At 35.6% G+C, this 17,602-nt stretch overlaps 1 protein-coding gene across 32 annotated transcripts in view; it reads left to right on the top strand.

Moving 5' to 3' along the window:
• LOC141402734 (uncharacterized) overlaps positions 1–17,602 on the top strand; it is a 313,145-nt gene that overhangs the window by 278,034 nt on the left and 17,509 nt on the right. For 23 of the 32 annotated variants that reach the window (XM_073984626.1, XM_073984625.1, XM_073984622.1 and 20 more), the window contains 3 exons: positions 8,793–8,960; positions 14,123–14,266; positions 14,327–14,364. In XM_073984626.1, coding sequence (XP_073840727.1) covers positions 8,793–8,960; positions 14,123–14,266; positions 14,327–14,364 — 350 coding nt within the window. The remainder of the gene's footprint in view (positions 1–8,792; positions 8,961–14,122; positions 14,267–14,326; positions 14,365–17,602) is intronic. The other 9 variants (XM_073984628.1, XM_073984627.1, XM_073984624.1 and 6 more) reach the window with 1 other exon arrangement.

Below are 17,602 nucleotides of genomic sequence, written 5' to 3'. Positions count from 1 at the left end.
TCTAGGGGAGGGTTACTAACCCGACGCCCAAACCCAAGTTTTTAACTTTCTTATGGGTGAACGCGCGGCACATGTTAGCTCACTACCTTTAACGGGTGTTAAAGGCAGTTCCCCAGGTGACACCACGGGGAGGTCAGTGTCCACTTGAGATGAAAGAGGGACCAGGATAAATACTGGGCTTTGCCATGTTAAAGCCGGTCAAGACCGTTGCTTGGTATCATTCATCCCCTACGTCACCCTTAAACTATGACAGAACGTATAATATGTTTTGTATGTATGTGTTTTGTAGTTTGAAAACAAAAGCCCATCAAAACCTGGGGCTGGATTCTTGTTCTATGAAAATTTAAAGTAAAAAATATTTCCTTTATATATTTTTTTTTTTTTCATTTGACAGTTTTTTCCTTTATAAAAGTTTTCATTTCACATTTTCACAGAAACCGAATTGAGCACCTGTAATGCGATTCTCTAACTCATTTTTTGAGTTACCGACAAATCTCGGTAAAATTACAATGCTTATAATTTCGGTAATAATTTCGGTTTTTTTTTCGGTAAGTTAGCGACGAATAAAAAGCAGTCGTAAAGTTCTACCAAAAGCATACGCGTTGTTAACTTTTCTATGAAATTTTAATTCATAATTTTGCGTTTAAATTTTTTCGTTTTAAATTACCGATTTTTGTCGGTAAGTCAAAAAATGAATTGGAGAATCGCACTACTGAAATACTATTCATTGCAAATGAAAATCATTTATTTTACAAATGAAAAAGTTTAAATGAGCTTTGGTCGCAGATTTTGTGTTTTAAATGTGATTTTGGACTCAACGTATTTGGGTAATACGGACGCTCAGAGAGCATTGCTGTGGTAGAAAGGTGAAATATTTGTGTACGACCCGTCGTTAATTAGGTATAGCAGTGAAGAGAATTTTAAACAGAAAAATTTTACGCACAATCATTTTTGTGCCTATTATTGAAATATTTGTTGCAATTAGCATAAGTCATATGTTTCGATTGCATTTTAATGAGAAGCTAAAAATATGCCCAGTCCCAAAATTTTACATGAATCGGATCAAAAATAGGGGTTGCATAAAATTCCGCTGTCTACTGATATCGTTGTATAACCGATACAGCTTGGGGTTCACACGGCGCACAGTGATTGAAATCACTTCTCTTGAGGCGCATAATTAACCACATGAAGACTATTTGAGGTATTTTGCTGAAATTTTTACCAAAAACAATCTACACCTGTGGGAAATATGAACAACAATACCGGTTCATGCTTTTGTTACGGGCGAAGTTGTTTGACAACTCGCTACTCTAAATGCCAAATCCAGTTTGAGCCGAAAATGTCCATAAAAACTTAAAAATATCTGATTTCGGGTGGTACTACCTTGTGGCGCTGTTCCAAAACGTGGACATTAGTGTGACCCAAAAACAAACCAGTAAGGAAAGGATCAAAGTCGGGCGGGGCCGACTATATAATACCCTACACCACTGTGAATATGTAAAATATAAATCGGAGCTATATCCAGATCTTAACCGATTTTGATATAATTTGGCACATTTATTTCCAGACCGAATTCAGTCACACATTCCAAATATCATTGAAATCGGACTCATATATCGTGTTTGGAGCTGAAAATACACGAAATCGGCCGAAAATATATATGGGTGCTATATTCAAATCTGAACCGATTTCGATATAATTTGGCACATTTATTTCTAGACTGAATTCGGTCACACATTCCAAATTTCATCGAAATCGGAAATATATAGCGTGTTTGGTACAGAAAATACGTGAAATCGGCCGAAAATATATATGGGAGCTATATCCAAATCGGAACCGATTTCGATATAATTTGGCACACTTATTTCTAGACCTAATTCAGTCAAACATTCCAAATTTCATCAAAATCGGAAGTATATAGCGTGTTTGGTGCAGCAAATACGTGAAATCGGGCGAACATATATATGGGAGCTATATCCAAATCTGAACCGATTTCGATATAATTTGGCTCAATTTAAGTGGCGAAATTTCGTGGCCACTGGGAACCACATATGTAAAATTTCAGCTGTTTCAAGCAAAAAATGTGGCTAAGATCCCTAAAATACCTTAAATCGGGAGGTATCGTTATATGGGGACTATACCGAACCGTGGACCTATCTTGACAATTTTTAGTGGAGCAATTTCGCGGCCATTGGGAACCTCAAATGTAAAATTTCAGCTGGTTTGGGCAACAAATGCGGCTAAGATCCTTAAAATACCTTAAATCGGGAGGTACCGTTATATGGGTGCTATACCAAAACTTGGACCGATATAGCCCATCTTCGAACTTGATCTTCTGACGGCTAAAAAATGGTATTCCCCCCACTCAGAAAGTGATTCTATGTATATCCCTAGAAGGAAGTATGGGTCTATCTCGCTTCCTTTTGTATGTTACATACAAATGCACTAACACATAATACCCCTTACCACATAGTGGTGTAGGGTATAAAAACAAAACTTCCTTTTTTTGGAGTTCCTAACCCCTAATTTTTTCCATTTGATCCAAAAACCTTATAGGTTAACGTTAACCCGTGCCAACCTAGCGATCTTTATTTCCATAGTTATTTGTATGGGGCCAAAGGCGCATTTTCACATAAATTCTCTAAATGCCACAATTATCGTCCGATCGATGAAACAACTTTACCAGTTCATTGTTGTGGCTAAAAAAACGATTTTTAGAAAAATGTTGAAAATCGACATAAAAATCTTGTTATGTTAATGTTAAAGATATATGTATTTTACAAAAAAAAAAAATATTCCATGGTAAAGATATGTATATTGCAAACTACATTACAACACTGGATTCGTATATATTTGTTTATATTTCCAACCAATTTTTGAGTTACAAGCATTTTGTTGAAAAAATCTTTGTTTAGTAGAGATATTACTACCCTTTAACTGAAAATATTTGCTACATTTGATAACATAACAAGTAAAGGTAAGGCCGGGCCGAACCTTTTATACCCTTCCCCATACTACATTTGAAAACATAATAAGTAAACATAAGGCCGCGCCGAACCTTTTATACCCATCCCCATAAAATAGTCTTAATTAAAATGGAATAATTAGTTTCGTTTCACAATTCTAGGTGCTAACATTTTTCGACCATGGATACCCCAAATGCCTAAATTATCAATTATCAATGTGTTCAGCTAGGTGAAAGGTACTGCATATGGGGCTATATCAACCCAGTAGAAAGTGTCTTGAAGACAACATTGACGAATCGTTTAAGACAATGCTATATCCCTGAAGACACCTTGCAGACAGCAATGTGAAATCATCGACGAAATTTTCACACAAATGTCCCAGTATTCGTGTAAGACAACTTGAGCGACAGGGTGAGCGAAGTTGTCACTGAAGACAACTTCGATGACTTAACTCCCTACTTTTCGTTGATGACATCTTCGACGACTAAAACCCCCATATTTCTTTGGCGACTGTACCACAGACACTGTCTTGCTATTAGTCATTGATAACCCAACTAAAGATAATTTATGTTGTCGTGTGTCAATTATAAAATTTAATATGTTTACAAATTTTATCTTAAATCATATTTCCGCCAGTAAACATTTTCTTCGAACTTTAACACACCGTACTTCTTACCCAGCCGACTGAAGGGCGATCTATATATATCCTTATTTATGGATTCTGCAAAAAGAAACTATGATAAATCAATTTTGTAAATTGCCTCTAATATTTTCTAAACACTTACCGAGTTTAATATTAGGATTTTCAAACATCTGCTTTGAATTCAACCTACATAAATACACGAATTTAAAGAATTATTACAATTATTTTAAATGCAATTTAATCTACTTATTCTAACTTACCCTTTTCTAGTTAATGCGCAATAAATAAAACCAGTTTAGTTCCGTCGAACAATGTAGCTAAGACCTTAAAAATATGGAAAATCGGGAGGTAATGTTATATAGGAGCTATACCAAAACATGGACCTATGACCACTGAAAATTCAAATTACAGCTAGTTCGATTTTTGGCGCTAAGGTTCATGACCACAGGGAACCTCAAATGTGAAATTACAGATAGTTCAGTTAAAAATTATAGCTAAAATTCTCAAAATACCCTTATACTACTAACGGTATATGGGGGCTATACCAAAACGTGAACCTATGTTGACAATTTTTGGAGAAGATGTCTTGTGACAACTGGGAAGCTCAACTGTCAAATTACAAGTGGTTTGGTTAAAAATTGTAGCTAATATTCTCAAAATACCGAAAATATGGGGGCTATACCGAAACATGGACCTATGTTTTTGGTGGAGACGTTTTGTGAACACTGTAGACTTTAAATTTTAAATTATAGGTAGTTTGGTCAAAAAATGTTGCTGAAATCCTCAAAATACCGAAAATCGGGAGGTACGTTATATGGGGGCTATTCCAAAACCTGGACCTATCTTTAACATTTTTAGTGAAGTACATAGTTTTTTGACCACTGGGAACCCCAAACGTCAAATTATAGGTAGTTCGGCCAAAAAATATAGCTAAAATCCCCAAACTACCGACAATCGGGGGGGCTATACAATATGGGGGCTATACCAAAAAGTGGGCCGGTATAGCGCATCTTCGAACTTGACCTGCGTATGGAGGAAAGACACTCGCGTGCAAAAATACAGCGCTTTAGCTCAATTATTGTTGATGCTAGAGTGATTACAACAGACGGAAAGACGGGCATGTCTATATCGACTCAGAATTTTATCTTGATCAAGAATATACACACTTTATAAGGTCGGAAATGTATATTTCAATGCATTACAAACAGAACAGAACAAAGTTAATATACCCTCCATACAATGGTGAAAGGTATAAACAGGGAGCAATTGGAAATACTACTCTCTTGTTGAAAAATTGCGATCAAAATGCTGGAAACACGACGACGCAACTAGAAGTAAGTCTCTTTTGTTGATACATAGAAGTTACTCTGTAGACATGAAAAATCACGTAACGGTATTTCTGATGAAAGAGTAGACAAAATAATGGGAAATTTTTACAGTAGGTGGAGTTAATCATTATATATCGTTTTTTTAATGAGAAGTGAAAAATTCAAAATTTTGAGTTACCGCCCTTTTGTAGACCAGGTGCGATATGTACACAATTTTTGGTGGATTTTGTTTTACCACTTTGAACCCTTTGTGACAATTACATTAAATTTTGGCCGAAAAGGTCGATAAAAAAAATTAAAATCCCTGATATCGGACATTACCATTATATGAGGACTATTCCAAAACGTGGACCTAAGTGCACACTTTTGAGGGAAGAAGATTTTTGATATGATTTTGAACCCTAAACGCCAAATTATAGCTAATTCGGAAATGTCAACAAAAACTACAAAATACGTGAAATCGGTTGGCACCGTTGTATGAGGAATATTCCAAGACATGAACTTATGTCCACAGTTTTTGGTAGAAAAGTCCTCTGACCGCTGGGTACAGACCCTAAATGCCAAATTAAAGCTTATTCGGTCAGAAAATCTAGATAGAAACATCAAAATAACTGAAATCTGGCGGTACTGTTATTTGAGGGCTTTTTTTGAGGGCCTATGTCCACAATTTTTGGTAAAGAAGTTGTCTGACGCTAGGGACCCTAAATGCCGAATTATAACTAATTCGGTCTGGAAATGTTACATACTTCAAACTTTAAAATACCTAAAATTGGTCGGAACAGTTATATGGGGGCTATTTTAAACGTGGATCCATGTCTAAAATTTTTGGTACAGAAGTTTTATGACCAGTAGGAACCCTAAGGGCTACATTAAAGCTAATTCGCTCAAAAATGTATATAAAAACATCAAAAGACTTCAAATCGGTCGGGTATGGAGACTATTCCGAATGTGGATAAGCCCATAATGTGCTCAAATCTCCAAATCCAATCTCTTACGAAGTATTTTACTCTCATACACATCGAGCACTGCCACATATGCTTGCTGAAGTACCCCGGCTTCTAGGATTTGCCGGAAGATTAATATCTGTTCAATGGTGGAATTGCCAGGTCTGGAACCGCATTGATATGATCCATTTATTTTATTGACCATAGGCTTTAGTCGTTCCCACAATATCCTAGACACTAACTTATATGCAATAGGGAGAAGACTTACGTCCCTATCTTTTAAGCACACAATCTTTTATCCTTTCTTGTCGACGGAACATAAGATGTTCACATTCCATTCTTCGAGAACACGTTCCGCCTGCTAGATGTGGTTAACTAGCTGGTAAATACACTTTCGCAGCGTGTCACTATCATTCTTGAAAAGCTCGACTCCTGAGACCTTACTAGAACTACTAGGACATTTTTTTACAATATGAGTTTTTATAAGAGTTATATGAGTTTTATGAAAAATTCAAGGAGTATAATTGTATAATTGTTCCACAAACATCCCAGACGGGACAGGGACAGAGACTTCTCTAATATCAATGAGTGCACCCCGATATGGCACATACTGTTTATCGCCGAGTCCGAACGGCGTGTCTTACGACTCCACTTTATAGAGAAGTTTTACATGGCTGAAATACTCAGGAAATGTCGTCAACATTACTGAGGGGTATTTTGCCACCGTTTTGATGTTGCCTGGCCGGGGAATCGGGCCCACGACCTTCTGTTTGAACATTTTTTTTCCAAAAAAGAACATTTTTAATTGTTGTATTTTAATGGTTTGTTTGTTTATTGGTGTTTGACCATTTTTAAATACATACACTAGCGATCATCTGAATAGGTTTGAATTTTTTTCTTTTTATATGTTAAGTTATTTTCTGATGTGCTCGTATTACAGATCCATACTATTTAGTTTTTGAGAGTCCTATCATATGCCAACATTCCCAAGAAAAAACTTAACGGTGTTGCCATATTTTCGGAAAATATCCCAATTATAATAAAAAATGTACAGAAAAGTGTCCAATTTTTGCGATCACCAGAATAGGCTTGAATCATATAAAATTGAAAAATTGTACTGCCCATGCAAATATTGCGCAATTTTTTGGTTTAGTTTAGTAAAATGGAACATTCTGATAAATCCTACAACAAATTTGACCCGCTTTATTAGGAACGTGGGTTCAATTCTCAACATGGTAAAGTTACCGAGAACTTTCAGATAAAATCAACAAATATTCAAACAAAAACGTTTTATAAACTTGCTTTAAATGACTTTTTGATTTCGTAAGATCTCTTCTGAGCTTCGAAAATTGTCTGAAAGCAAATACCAAGTGTAGCCATATAATTAGGATCGATAAATTAGAAAGGTCATTGAAAATAGTTGGTATTTTAGTTCAAGTTTAATTTTTTAACTATCCTTGCAGTACAAACTTAAGTATTATCATGCTCACAAATCCACCATAGTTGACCACATGTATCATTAATGTTCGAAAATTGGTCTGGAAAAATGTTTCTTCGGCGACATTAAAGTAGAAAATTGTAATTCAAATTTAACTCAAAGGGGCATGATATCGGCATGAGGAATTGTCGGTATAGGTCATGCCGCCCGATTTTTTGAGGATTTTTAATGTTTTAGCCACATTATCCAACAGAAATACCTGAAATCTGGTTTCAATGTAATTTATGGTGTAGAGTATAAAAGTTCGGCACGGTCGAACATAACAGCGTTTTTACTTCCGGTTAACAAAGTGCTGATTCATTGAACACGTTATTATTTTACACTCCTCAACATGATGGTGTCCGATGATGATTTAAGCTGTGTTCCAGAACTAAAAAGTTTTTACAATTTTTACGACTTTTACACATTTTACTCGAAAAAGCGTTCCCGTACACAAAAAAGTTGTAAAATGTTCACTTCTCTTTAAACAAAAATGGCGCTGAATGACGCTCTCTTTAAAAACTTTTTACACGACAAATTTGGGCGAGTAAAAAAATAGTAACATGGTTGCAGGCGTCTGATTGGCTGATACGCCGACTTTGACATTTGTTCCAGTTTTTTTGACGTATTTTCCATTTGTCCGTTCCCGAACTATTTCAGAAAACTTGTGTGTAAGAACAAATTTTTTGCAGTTCTGTCTTTTACGAGTTTTACCATTAAAAAGTACGGGAACGAAGCTTTAGATAGATTATAGATACACCGCGTAGCTGACCCGTCGTTTTAGTGACCAATGCACAATTTTTAGTCTTTCTAGTTATTTAAAAATCTTTGAAATTAGGATAATTTTTTTTTTTTTTTTGAATTTTGGTCAAGCAAAATTTTACATTATCGGGATTGTACTGTATTCCAAAATGTGGGGTTGATCGCGCTTTCCCATTTATTGAAGGTAGCGTTTTTGTAATCACGCGTATTTCTAGTCACGCTTACTAAAAATTAAGGATATTGTCTATAATTATACCTTCTATATATTCTATATAATATAATTCTATATACATTCTACTTCCGAGATGACCATTCAGGATCAAGACAGTTATTACCATAGTATTGCAAGCAATTTTTAAACAATACGTTCAAAATTATCTTGGAATTCACGTTTTCCACTTAGCCCTATAACAAATAGGTTAAGACCTATTCTCAGTCTTAGCAACTCCACATACAAAATTTCGTCATCATGGCAGTATCGAAGAATTTTATATATATAAATAATAAATTTGGTGGGTCTTGAACCACAATATTGTGGAGTATTACAATTTTTTTGCCACCAAATTTGTTTGTGAACCTGATATTTGACGATCTGTATATCTATGTTTATATTAAAATTGTTTTTTTGTGTTTTATTGGAAAAATTACTCATTTTTGTTTTAATCTTTACAGACCGAAACTCTCAATCCATTCGAAAATGATAATGGACAGCTATTTACATCCTGTGGCTTGGACAGCAAATTATTAGACGACATCGATTTGGCCAGCCTAACATCATCGACCACAGATGATCCTGTACAGGAACTATCGGATCTACGAAGACAGGTGGTTTACCTTCAGGTATTTGCACGTTAATTGGTATTTAGTTTTTTGTTGCATTATTTTGACTGCCAACACTTGAGTTTGTGTGTTTGAAAACCTTTTTTTAATTCCAAACAATAATATGTAAATATACTCTATAAAACAAAAACAATGAAGCAAAGCAATATTTATCGAATATTAAAAAGGTTAGTTTTCCAATGACAGACATGTTTAGTTGCTGTTACAAGTAAATATATGTTTTCTTTAGTTCTGAAAGGTAACATTTCGATGAGTTTTTACTAAAAATTGAGCTCAAACTTTCAAATTAATTTATCGGGAATAATTTCTTTCTAAAAAAAAAACAAAACAATAGATTGGAATGTAGTATTACCAAAGCATGTTCCCTATATACTCTTGTAAAATATCAATATATTTTTTCGACTTATGTACTTTTTTGGCTTCTTCTTTATTAATTTGTTTCTAAGTTTTTAATATATCGATGCAATTAAATTAAAAAAAAAGAATATATAAATTATGTCTACATTCTTATTTTCAATACATATATAAATACATACGTGATAAAAAGTCTACACAAACCCAATTTCATTACATTGCACATTACACGAAGAAATGTAGAATATAGAAGAAATATGTGTGTATGCAGTTTACTTAGAATCCCTCATTACCCATTAATAACACAGATTTTTCAAGGAACTTGCTTAGGTTATACTTTCAACACACAATCCGAAATCAAGCATTCCATTAAAAGAAAGATGGGTAATTTATTTATTATCCTAGGTGGCCTGGTATCCAAAAACCATTCCTCGTCTTTCCAATTTTGAATACGACACTTTTTATACCCTCAGCTTTTATGCTAACGAGGTATACACACTTTCATACGGGCAAAATGTGCCTAATCGAAAAAATGGTTTTGGACGAAATCCGTTTCAGACAATTCGGAGTCGATTTAGCAATGTCCGTCCGTCTGTCTGTATGTCTGGTTGGCTGGTGCGCACCATAACTCTCAAACGGACCATAACTCTCGAACCGTTTTGGTCCAAAATTTGACCTTCGTAATATTTTGTCGAAACTTAGCCTAAGTTCGAAGATGGCCATATCGGTCCACTCCTTCAGATACCTCCCCCACCAAAGTTCGGAAATGTTCGAAAAAATTGTGCGAACGATAACTAATTAAGGTAGTAACCGATTTGGTCCATACTTTCCACATCCTGAATTTTCTACTAGACATAGATGAGATTCCAACGTGGACTCTATTGGTCCACTCCTTCGGGTACCTCCCAAACAAAATTTCGGAAAACTTCAGTTTACGACCTGCTCTCGAATCGCTTTGATTTTTGTTGTAACAACTTGTATTTGTATAGCCTGAAAGGTACAAAAGTTCCTATGACACCATGACCTAAGGAGTTTACATTGGAAAATTGATATCTAGCGAAGTCCTACATATGCGACGATCGTTTCGTTAACTAGTTAGGTAAACATCATCAGGCATATTAGATGTTGTTGTTGCTAGACAATTATCGTCATTTGGGGCTTACAAGAATGTAAATTTGGACCTCGTAATATTTTGTCCAACTTTAGTTTAACTTCTAAAATGACCTATATCGGTCCTTTGCTTAGGGTGCCTCCCTGACAGAAGTTCAACATTTGTGTCTAAGTGCAGTTTACGGCCTGTTCGAAGATCCTTTGGAAATACATACCGATGCTTCATGTTAAGCATAAGTGAGAAACATTTGACCTTTTCTGTACATTGTGCCATTGTTACCCATATTGTATAACCTTCTTTAGCAGGATGTTGTAAAGAAGAGGTAGAAAACGGTCTCTGTCTCTGATATCTCATTTGGTAGTGAATTGTCAGAAGAGTTTTTCCTATTTGTACTGAAGACCACTAGACAGTAAAGGCCATCTTACTTATGCCATATTCCATATGTGAGGTATACCATATCCAGACATTGCCTGGAATGCCTTTGAATATATAGTGATTTCAAGTGCAGTATTTTAGTCGACAGAAGTAGGCAAGTACCCACCTTAGGCCGGGGCGATTTGTATGGAAGAAAAAAAGTGATAGTGGGCGCCTGGAGTTCCTGATTCTTGGGATTGTACTGAGCAAAAAAGTCCACTAGACCATATGTTTACGGTGAAAATCGTGCCTCCGGATTTTGACTTGAAATTTTTTTTCAAGGATATTTTGGCCAAACCATATCTCAGAAACTTGACCTATCCTGAAAATTTCCTTTTGCGTTCTTAGTACACTCACCAAGGGCTTTCATCTCCAAAAGGAAATTTCCACCCACTGACTTTGAGTCAAATTTTGTAGCACAGTGCATTTAATCGATATTTTCCGAAAAATGTGCACATTCACGGGGCCATAACTGCCTGAAGGAGCGTTCCAATGTTTTTGCTGTGTACTAGAGAGTTCATAACTATTATCTTGGCTACAATTTTTGTCTTTGTGTTGGATCAAAAATCTCAGTGGTTTGGCTGTTACATGTATGCCAAAATATCCAAAAAACCTTGAAAAAAACTTCAAGTCAAAATCCGGGGGCTCGATTTTCACCGTAGACATATGGTCTAGTGGACTTTTTTGCTCAGTACAATCCCAATAATCAGAAAATCCAGGCGCCCGTGGTTGTGTTCAAATCGCCCCACCCTAACCCACCTGCTTCTCTTGAGTCAACGGTGAATTTATCAGGTTAAAAGTTGAACTGGCAACGGGGGGAGGTACATATAATCGTACCACCTTTCTGTCAGGGCGGATACATTCAATATATTTTTCGTCCTCACTACTGATAACGATAACTATCTTGTCTAACAATGAAAACGCGAATATTTACCATCACAAATAGTTTTATTGTTTTCTTGATCCAGGATGGCTTATACAATTTTCATGTGCTCAAACCAATTGTTGAATCACTTTTTCCACTCCGATTGAGACATCTCGAAAACATGGTTTTTGAACGTTTTTACGGAATCTTCTGGAGACGAAAATCGTTGACCACGACCTTTTTTCTTGATATGCTGGAATCACGGCGGGTGACCAATCAATTCTGCAGAATTATTCGTCTTATATTGTTCGTTTCTCGAATTTCTCAGGAGACTTCTTACAAACAAATTGTAGTATTCCACTCAGCATTAACCGTCCTACATTTCTGATGCGGTATAGTCGCCACACTGTCAGTTTTGCCGAAAAAACAGGCGACGATTTGCTTCGAAGTGCGTCCTACGTGAACAACTTTCGAAGATTCGTCGTCTTTGACGATCTTATAAGTGTCGTTTGAGGCACCGCGATCGTCTTTATTCACAATTTCTTTGCACCAATCCACAAGAGCCTTTTTTGAGCGATTGTCCAATTTTGCTGGATCCAATGAGAAAACCCCATTTTTGCCGCCAAGTGGTTACGTAATATCAAATGTTAGTTGGTAGAATAAATGCCCAAGGTTGCCTGTATTTTGCGGTATTTAACAAGGCGATCTTGTATTATCCATTCACGCACGGTTTAATTTTTTTCTGGCACAACGGCCGTTTTTGAACGACCCTCATGACCTTCGGTTTTAGCGAGTGTCGATTAAATTCATTAAACCAGTTATTCTTACAAATATAAAATTTGATCGATGTACTCTTGCCATGATTATCCACGTCGAAAGTTGTAAAAAATAATTGAACGAAAATGTTCACAAACTGTCAAACTTTGCAAAAAAATTAAAACGCAAAATTATGAATGAAAAGTTCAATTAAAAGTTAATACCACTCTTGCTATCAGTAGAACTTTGCGACTACTTTTTATTTGTCGATAATTTACCGAAAAACATCGTTAATTACCGAAATTATAAGCGTTTTAATTTTAACGACATTTGTCGGTAACTCAAAAAATGATTTAGAGAGTCCCGCTACTGACCGGTAGTTTCACAGTAATGTGTTTCCTGATATTGTGGGTTACTAACCTAACACCTAAACCATGACATTTAACGTTCTTATAAGTGGTCTTGGATATTTAAAGAGCGCCAAGTGGTCCGTATATTTTCTACATATTTGTTTAAACCCGAAGAAAGCTGTAATGTAAACATGTTACAAAACCCGTACCGGCAACACCGAGATCTTAAGTGGGATACACACGATCAGTTTTGACTGTCAGTTTTGCTCAAATAATCGGTTGCTTGCCAGTGTGGCCGTTCACTTTTGTCAGTCATCAGGCAACCACAAAATATTTTGTGCTTACTGGACTGTTTGACAATTATCGATAACTCCGAAAAATCGACAGTCAAACTGTCCATGTGTACCCCGCTTTAGATACACGGATGATTACACAAAAACTCTCGCCCAAAATCCGATGAATTGTCCGTGTGTGTTTATTTAATTCGCATCCCATTCATCTGCTGAGCGTTGCACTATTCGTAACCTGTGGACGCGTCCGATAGCATCCAGGTATGATACTCAGAGTACGTTGGCTAGGTCAAGTCTTGAGTATGAATATTCAAATTTGGAAAGACAAAGTAAATGATCGGACCATTTAAGTAAAAAGCTGTCAATATCGATTAATGTTAATATATTGTTATAAGATACCGATTTGGTTGTTCCTGGGATAGAACGTTATGACCGACCACCCTTTAAAGTGTCTCTTTTCCGAAACTCCCCCATAAGGTCATATAAAATTGGCCCTCCACCCACTGAAAAATTCGCAATGAAAATTTAAATAGAACGAGGTCGTTAATGTTTATATAAGGGAGCTCACACGAGTATTTCGAAGTGTTTCAAACAGTGGAAGAAGATTATTAATGTTAGTGTATATATATGATCATGATCAATCAGTGTAAAATCGATCACCTAACGTCAAAAAATGGGATTAGGAACTCTCACAAAAAAGCCTACACTTCGAAAGAAGGATTTTGTAAGCAATTTAACCAAAAAACATATCTTATTATACAAATATATTTTGAATCCATATTTAAAAAGTATTTTTTTTTTAAATAATATTCATGAATATACTCGTACATATACGATAGCATAAACATGTGTGAAAAACATACACTTGCTCTTAGTTAATGTTGTACGAATTTAATCAATTTACTTTCCTCCTTTAATTTATATTTATTCATATATTAATATTAACTTAACATTTAATTTGATAATAATATTTTTTATATATTTTTTTACTTAATGTGCATGGATCACTTACGTAAATATAGGGTCAAGTTGATGATCGTGATCGCACAATACGTTTACAGAAAAATCTCATTGAACAATTAGAGGCGGAAAAACATAAAACAGCGCCATCCACTGCTGTTGAAATGCCAAAGGAATGTGTTACCACGGCAACGCAAACAGAAAGGGTATGTATGTGTGGGATTGTTATTTTTATTAAAAATGCCAAAAAAAATATTTTTTTCCAGACACGTCCATTATCAATTGGCATGGAGGGTTTATCCAGGTAATATGAAAGATTTATTTTGTTAAAATATTTTGTTGGCATACTGTTTGATATGATTTTTTAAGTTATTGATATTCGATTTGGTTTTATAATTTATATTAATTTTTTTCTATATAGAATTGTACACTCAAGCTCTTAAGTTGTGATATTGTAATTTTTTTAATTGAGAAAATGGTTTTCTGTAAGTTTGACATATGAAAAATTATTAGACTTTAACCAATACTTTTATATCCTACACCACACTGAGGTAAGGTTAGGAAATGATATTGATCCATTGTTATTTTGATGATCTAGATAGAATAAACTTATGAGTCGATTTAGTTACGTCAGTCCGCCTGTCCATGTACCAATGCAATTAAAGTACAGGTCTTATAATATCCGGATAAAAATTAAGGATGCTTTTGATGAGAGCCGGTTCAGATTTCATGGTAACTAATGCACCAAACACGCTAGGTCTGTCCACTTCTAATGAAATTGGAAAAGTTTGACAGAATTTAATCTAAAAAAAAACTTAGCAAAATAACATTGAAATCGGTTCAGATTTGGATATATGTAGCACCCATATATATTTTCGCACGAAGTAATAAATGCACCGAATGTGTGTCGGAATTTGATTTAGAAAAAAACAAGTAAAAAAGTATCAGTCGGCTTTGCCGACAGAGACATACCCTCAGCCTGTGCAAATTGAAACACTTTTTTCACAAAAAACTTATGTATTTAAGGGGTTTCAAAATTTTGGTCGTATAAACCGACAAAAATGTTGATTAGGATTAAAGTTCAAAAATTTTGCGGAAAAGGTATTTAAAGGAATGGACCGACATAGACCATGGGGGTGCCTTAGGGGTTTTTTACACCCTTCGGGCTGTTTTCTCAAGAAGTATGGACTTGCCCCTGAAACAACTTTTACCATCGTAATTGAGGCAGCGAATGTAAGTTGCTTCAACAAAAATCAAAGTGATTCAATAGCAGTGAACTTATCCAAAATTTTGTGTGGGAGGTACGGGATGGAGTGGACAAATATAGTCCATATTCGAACCTGATCTATATCTGGTAGATATTATGAGAATGTGTAAAGTATGGACCAAATCAGTCACTCCCATCAAGAGTTATCGTGCGCACAATTTTTCCGAATATTTTTGAACTTTTGTGGGGTCGGAACCTGAAGGAGTGGACCGATATGGCTTATCTACGAACTTAAACTAAGTTTGGAAACAATATTACGAAGGCCAAATTGGCCGGAATTGGCATTTCCGTTCGAGAATTATCTTGCGCTTCCACCCATAAACATGTTGTCATAGGGTTTGTTTTTCAACTTTCAGGCTATTTTTTCAGGAAGTATGTACTTGTCCCTGAGGAAACTTGTACCTTCGTATAGGGGACAGTGAATACAAGATGTTACAACAAAAACCAAGGCGATTCGTGAGCAGGTCTTAAACTGAACTTTTCCGAAATTTTGTGTGGGAGGTACTCGAAGGAGTTTACCGATTGAGTCCATATTGGAACCTCATCTAAGTCTGGTAGAAATTTCATAATGTGCAAAGTATGGACCAAATCGGTTACTTCCTCCAAGAGTTATCGTACGCACAAATTTTCCGAACATTTTCGAACTTTTGTGGGGGAGGTACCGGAAGGAGTGGACCGATATAATCCATCTTTGAACTTGAACTTAATTTGGACAAAATATTTCGAAAGTCAAATTTTGGACGTTCGAGAGTTATCTTGCGCTCCAACCACTACACACGGTGTCATAGGGTTTTTTTGTAATTTTCAGGCTATTTTCTCAGGAAGTATGGACTTGCCCCTAATGAAACTTACAGCATCGTATAGAGGACACGAATACAACTTGCGTAAACAAAAATCAAAGCGATTCGAGACCAGGTCCTAAACTGAACTTTTCCGAAATTTTGTGTGGGAGGTACCCGAAGGAGTGGACCGATTGAGTCCATATTGGAACCTCATCTAAGTTTGGTAAAAATTACACGATGTGCAAAGAATGGACCAAATCGGTTATTTCCTGAAAGAGTTATCGTGCGCACAAGTTTTGCGACAATTTTTGAACATTTGTGGGGGAGGTACCTGAAGGAGTGGATCTATATGGCCCATCTTCGAACTTAAATCGAATCTGGACAAAATATTTCGATACCCAAAATTTGAACCGAATCGATTGATCCGTTCGAGAGTTATCGTGCGCACCAGCCAGCCAGACAGACAGACGGACGGACATTGCTAGATCTACTCAAAATTTTCTGAAACGGATATCGTACAAACATACTTGGGGTCTAAAACCACTATTTCGATGAGGCACATTTTTGGTCGTATCAAAGTGTAAATACCCTCTTTAGCCTAAAGGCTAGTTAGTCATTATATAACCCATTATAAAGTAATGTAACAAGTTAACACTACTCACTGGGTAAAGAGTACGGTAGCACAATGCGTGTGTGCCCGACTACAAATCTACACTCACCGCAATTGCATCAATCACGCTATAGCATTTCCAAATTAAATGAAACCTTTTCCAAATTGAATGAAACTTTTTCCAAATTGAATGAAACCTTTTCCAAATTAAATGAAACCTTTTCCAAATTAAATGAAACCTTTTCCAAATCAAATGAAACCTTTTCCAAATCAAATGAAACCTTTTCCAAATCAAATGAAACCTTTTCCAAATTGAATGAAACCTTTATTTTTATTAAAAGAAAAAAGCCAGAATATTTTGAAAACAGAAAGAAATAAAAAATATATGGGTTTTCAACGATTTTTTACTTAAATTCTAATCTTAAGTAATGACATAAAAGTGTACCTCCCTGCATGCTTTGCTTCCTTGAATTTAAACATTTCATAAGTTTTGGGCATCAATTAAGGTTATAGCGAAATAATGCTAAAGAGAGATTTAAGGGTTAAAAAATTGCTAATAATAACAGGGGCTAATTGTATTACATAATGAAGTGGTTTACGATTTGCTGCTTGTGGAATTTTCAATGGACATACTCATTACATAATTGGAGCAGTCCTGTTTATTGAGCTGTTTGTTGCTATGCTCAATCACGTCAACGATATTAAAATCTATTGTCTGATCGCGTAGTACCACTCTGGTACACAATTTTATTTTTGAAAATACCTTTACTATTGGCTTCAACATTGCTGAATATGGCATTCAAAATTTCAAATTACTCGGGGTTAATTCTATCATTATGTGTATTCGTTTACTTATTAAGGTATTGCATAAAAATTATCCTAA

This window comes from Musca autumnalis, unplaced genomic scaffold (genome assembly GCF_047663935.1).
Source record: "Musca autumnalis isolate F117 unplaced genomic scaffold, ASM4766393v1 scaffold_4, whole genome shotgun sequence".
NCBI classification, from domain to species: Eukaryota; Metazoa; Arthropoda; class Insecta; order Diptera; family Muscidae; genus Musca; species Musca autumnalis.
The sequence above is the reverse complement of the archived record's forward strand: the minus strand, read 5'-3'. Positions and strand labels throughout refer to the sequence as shown.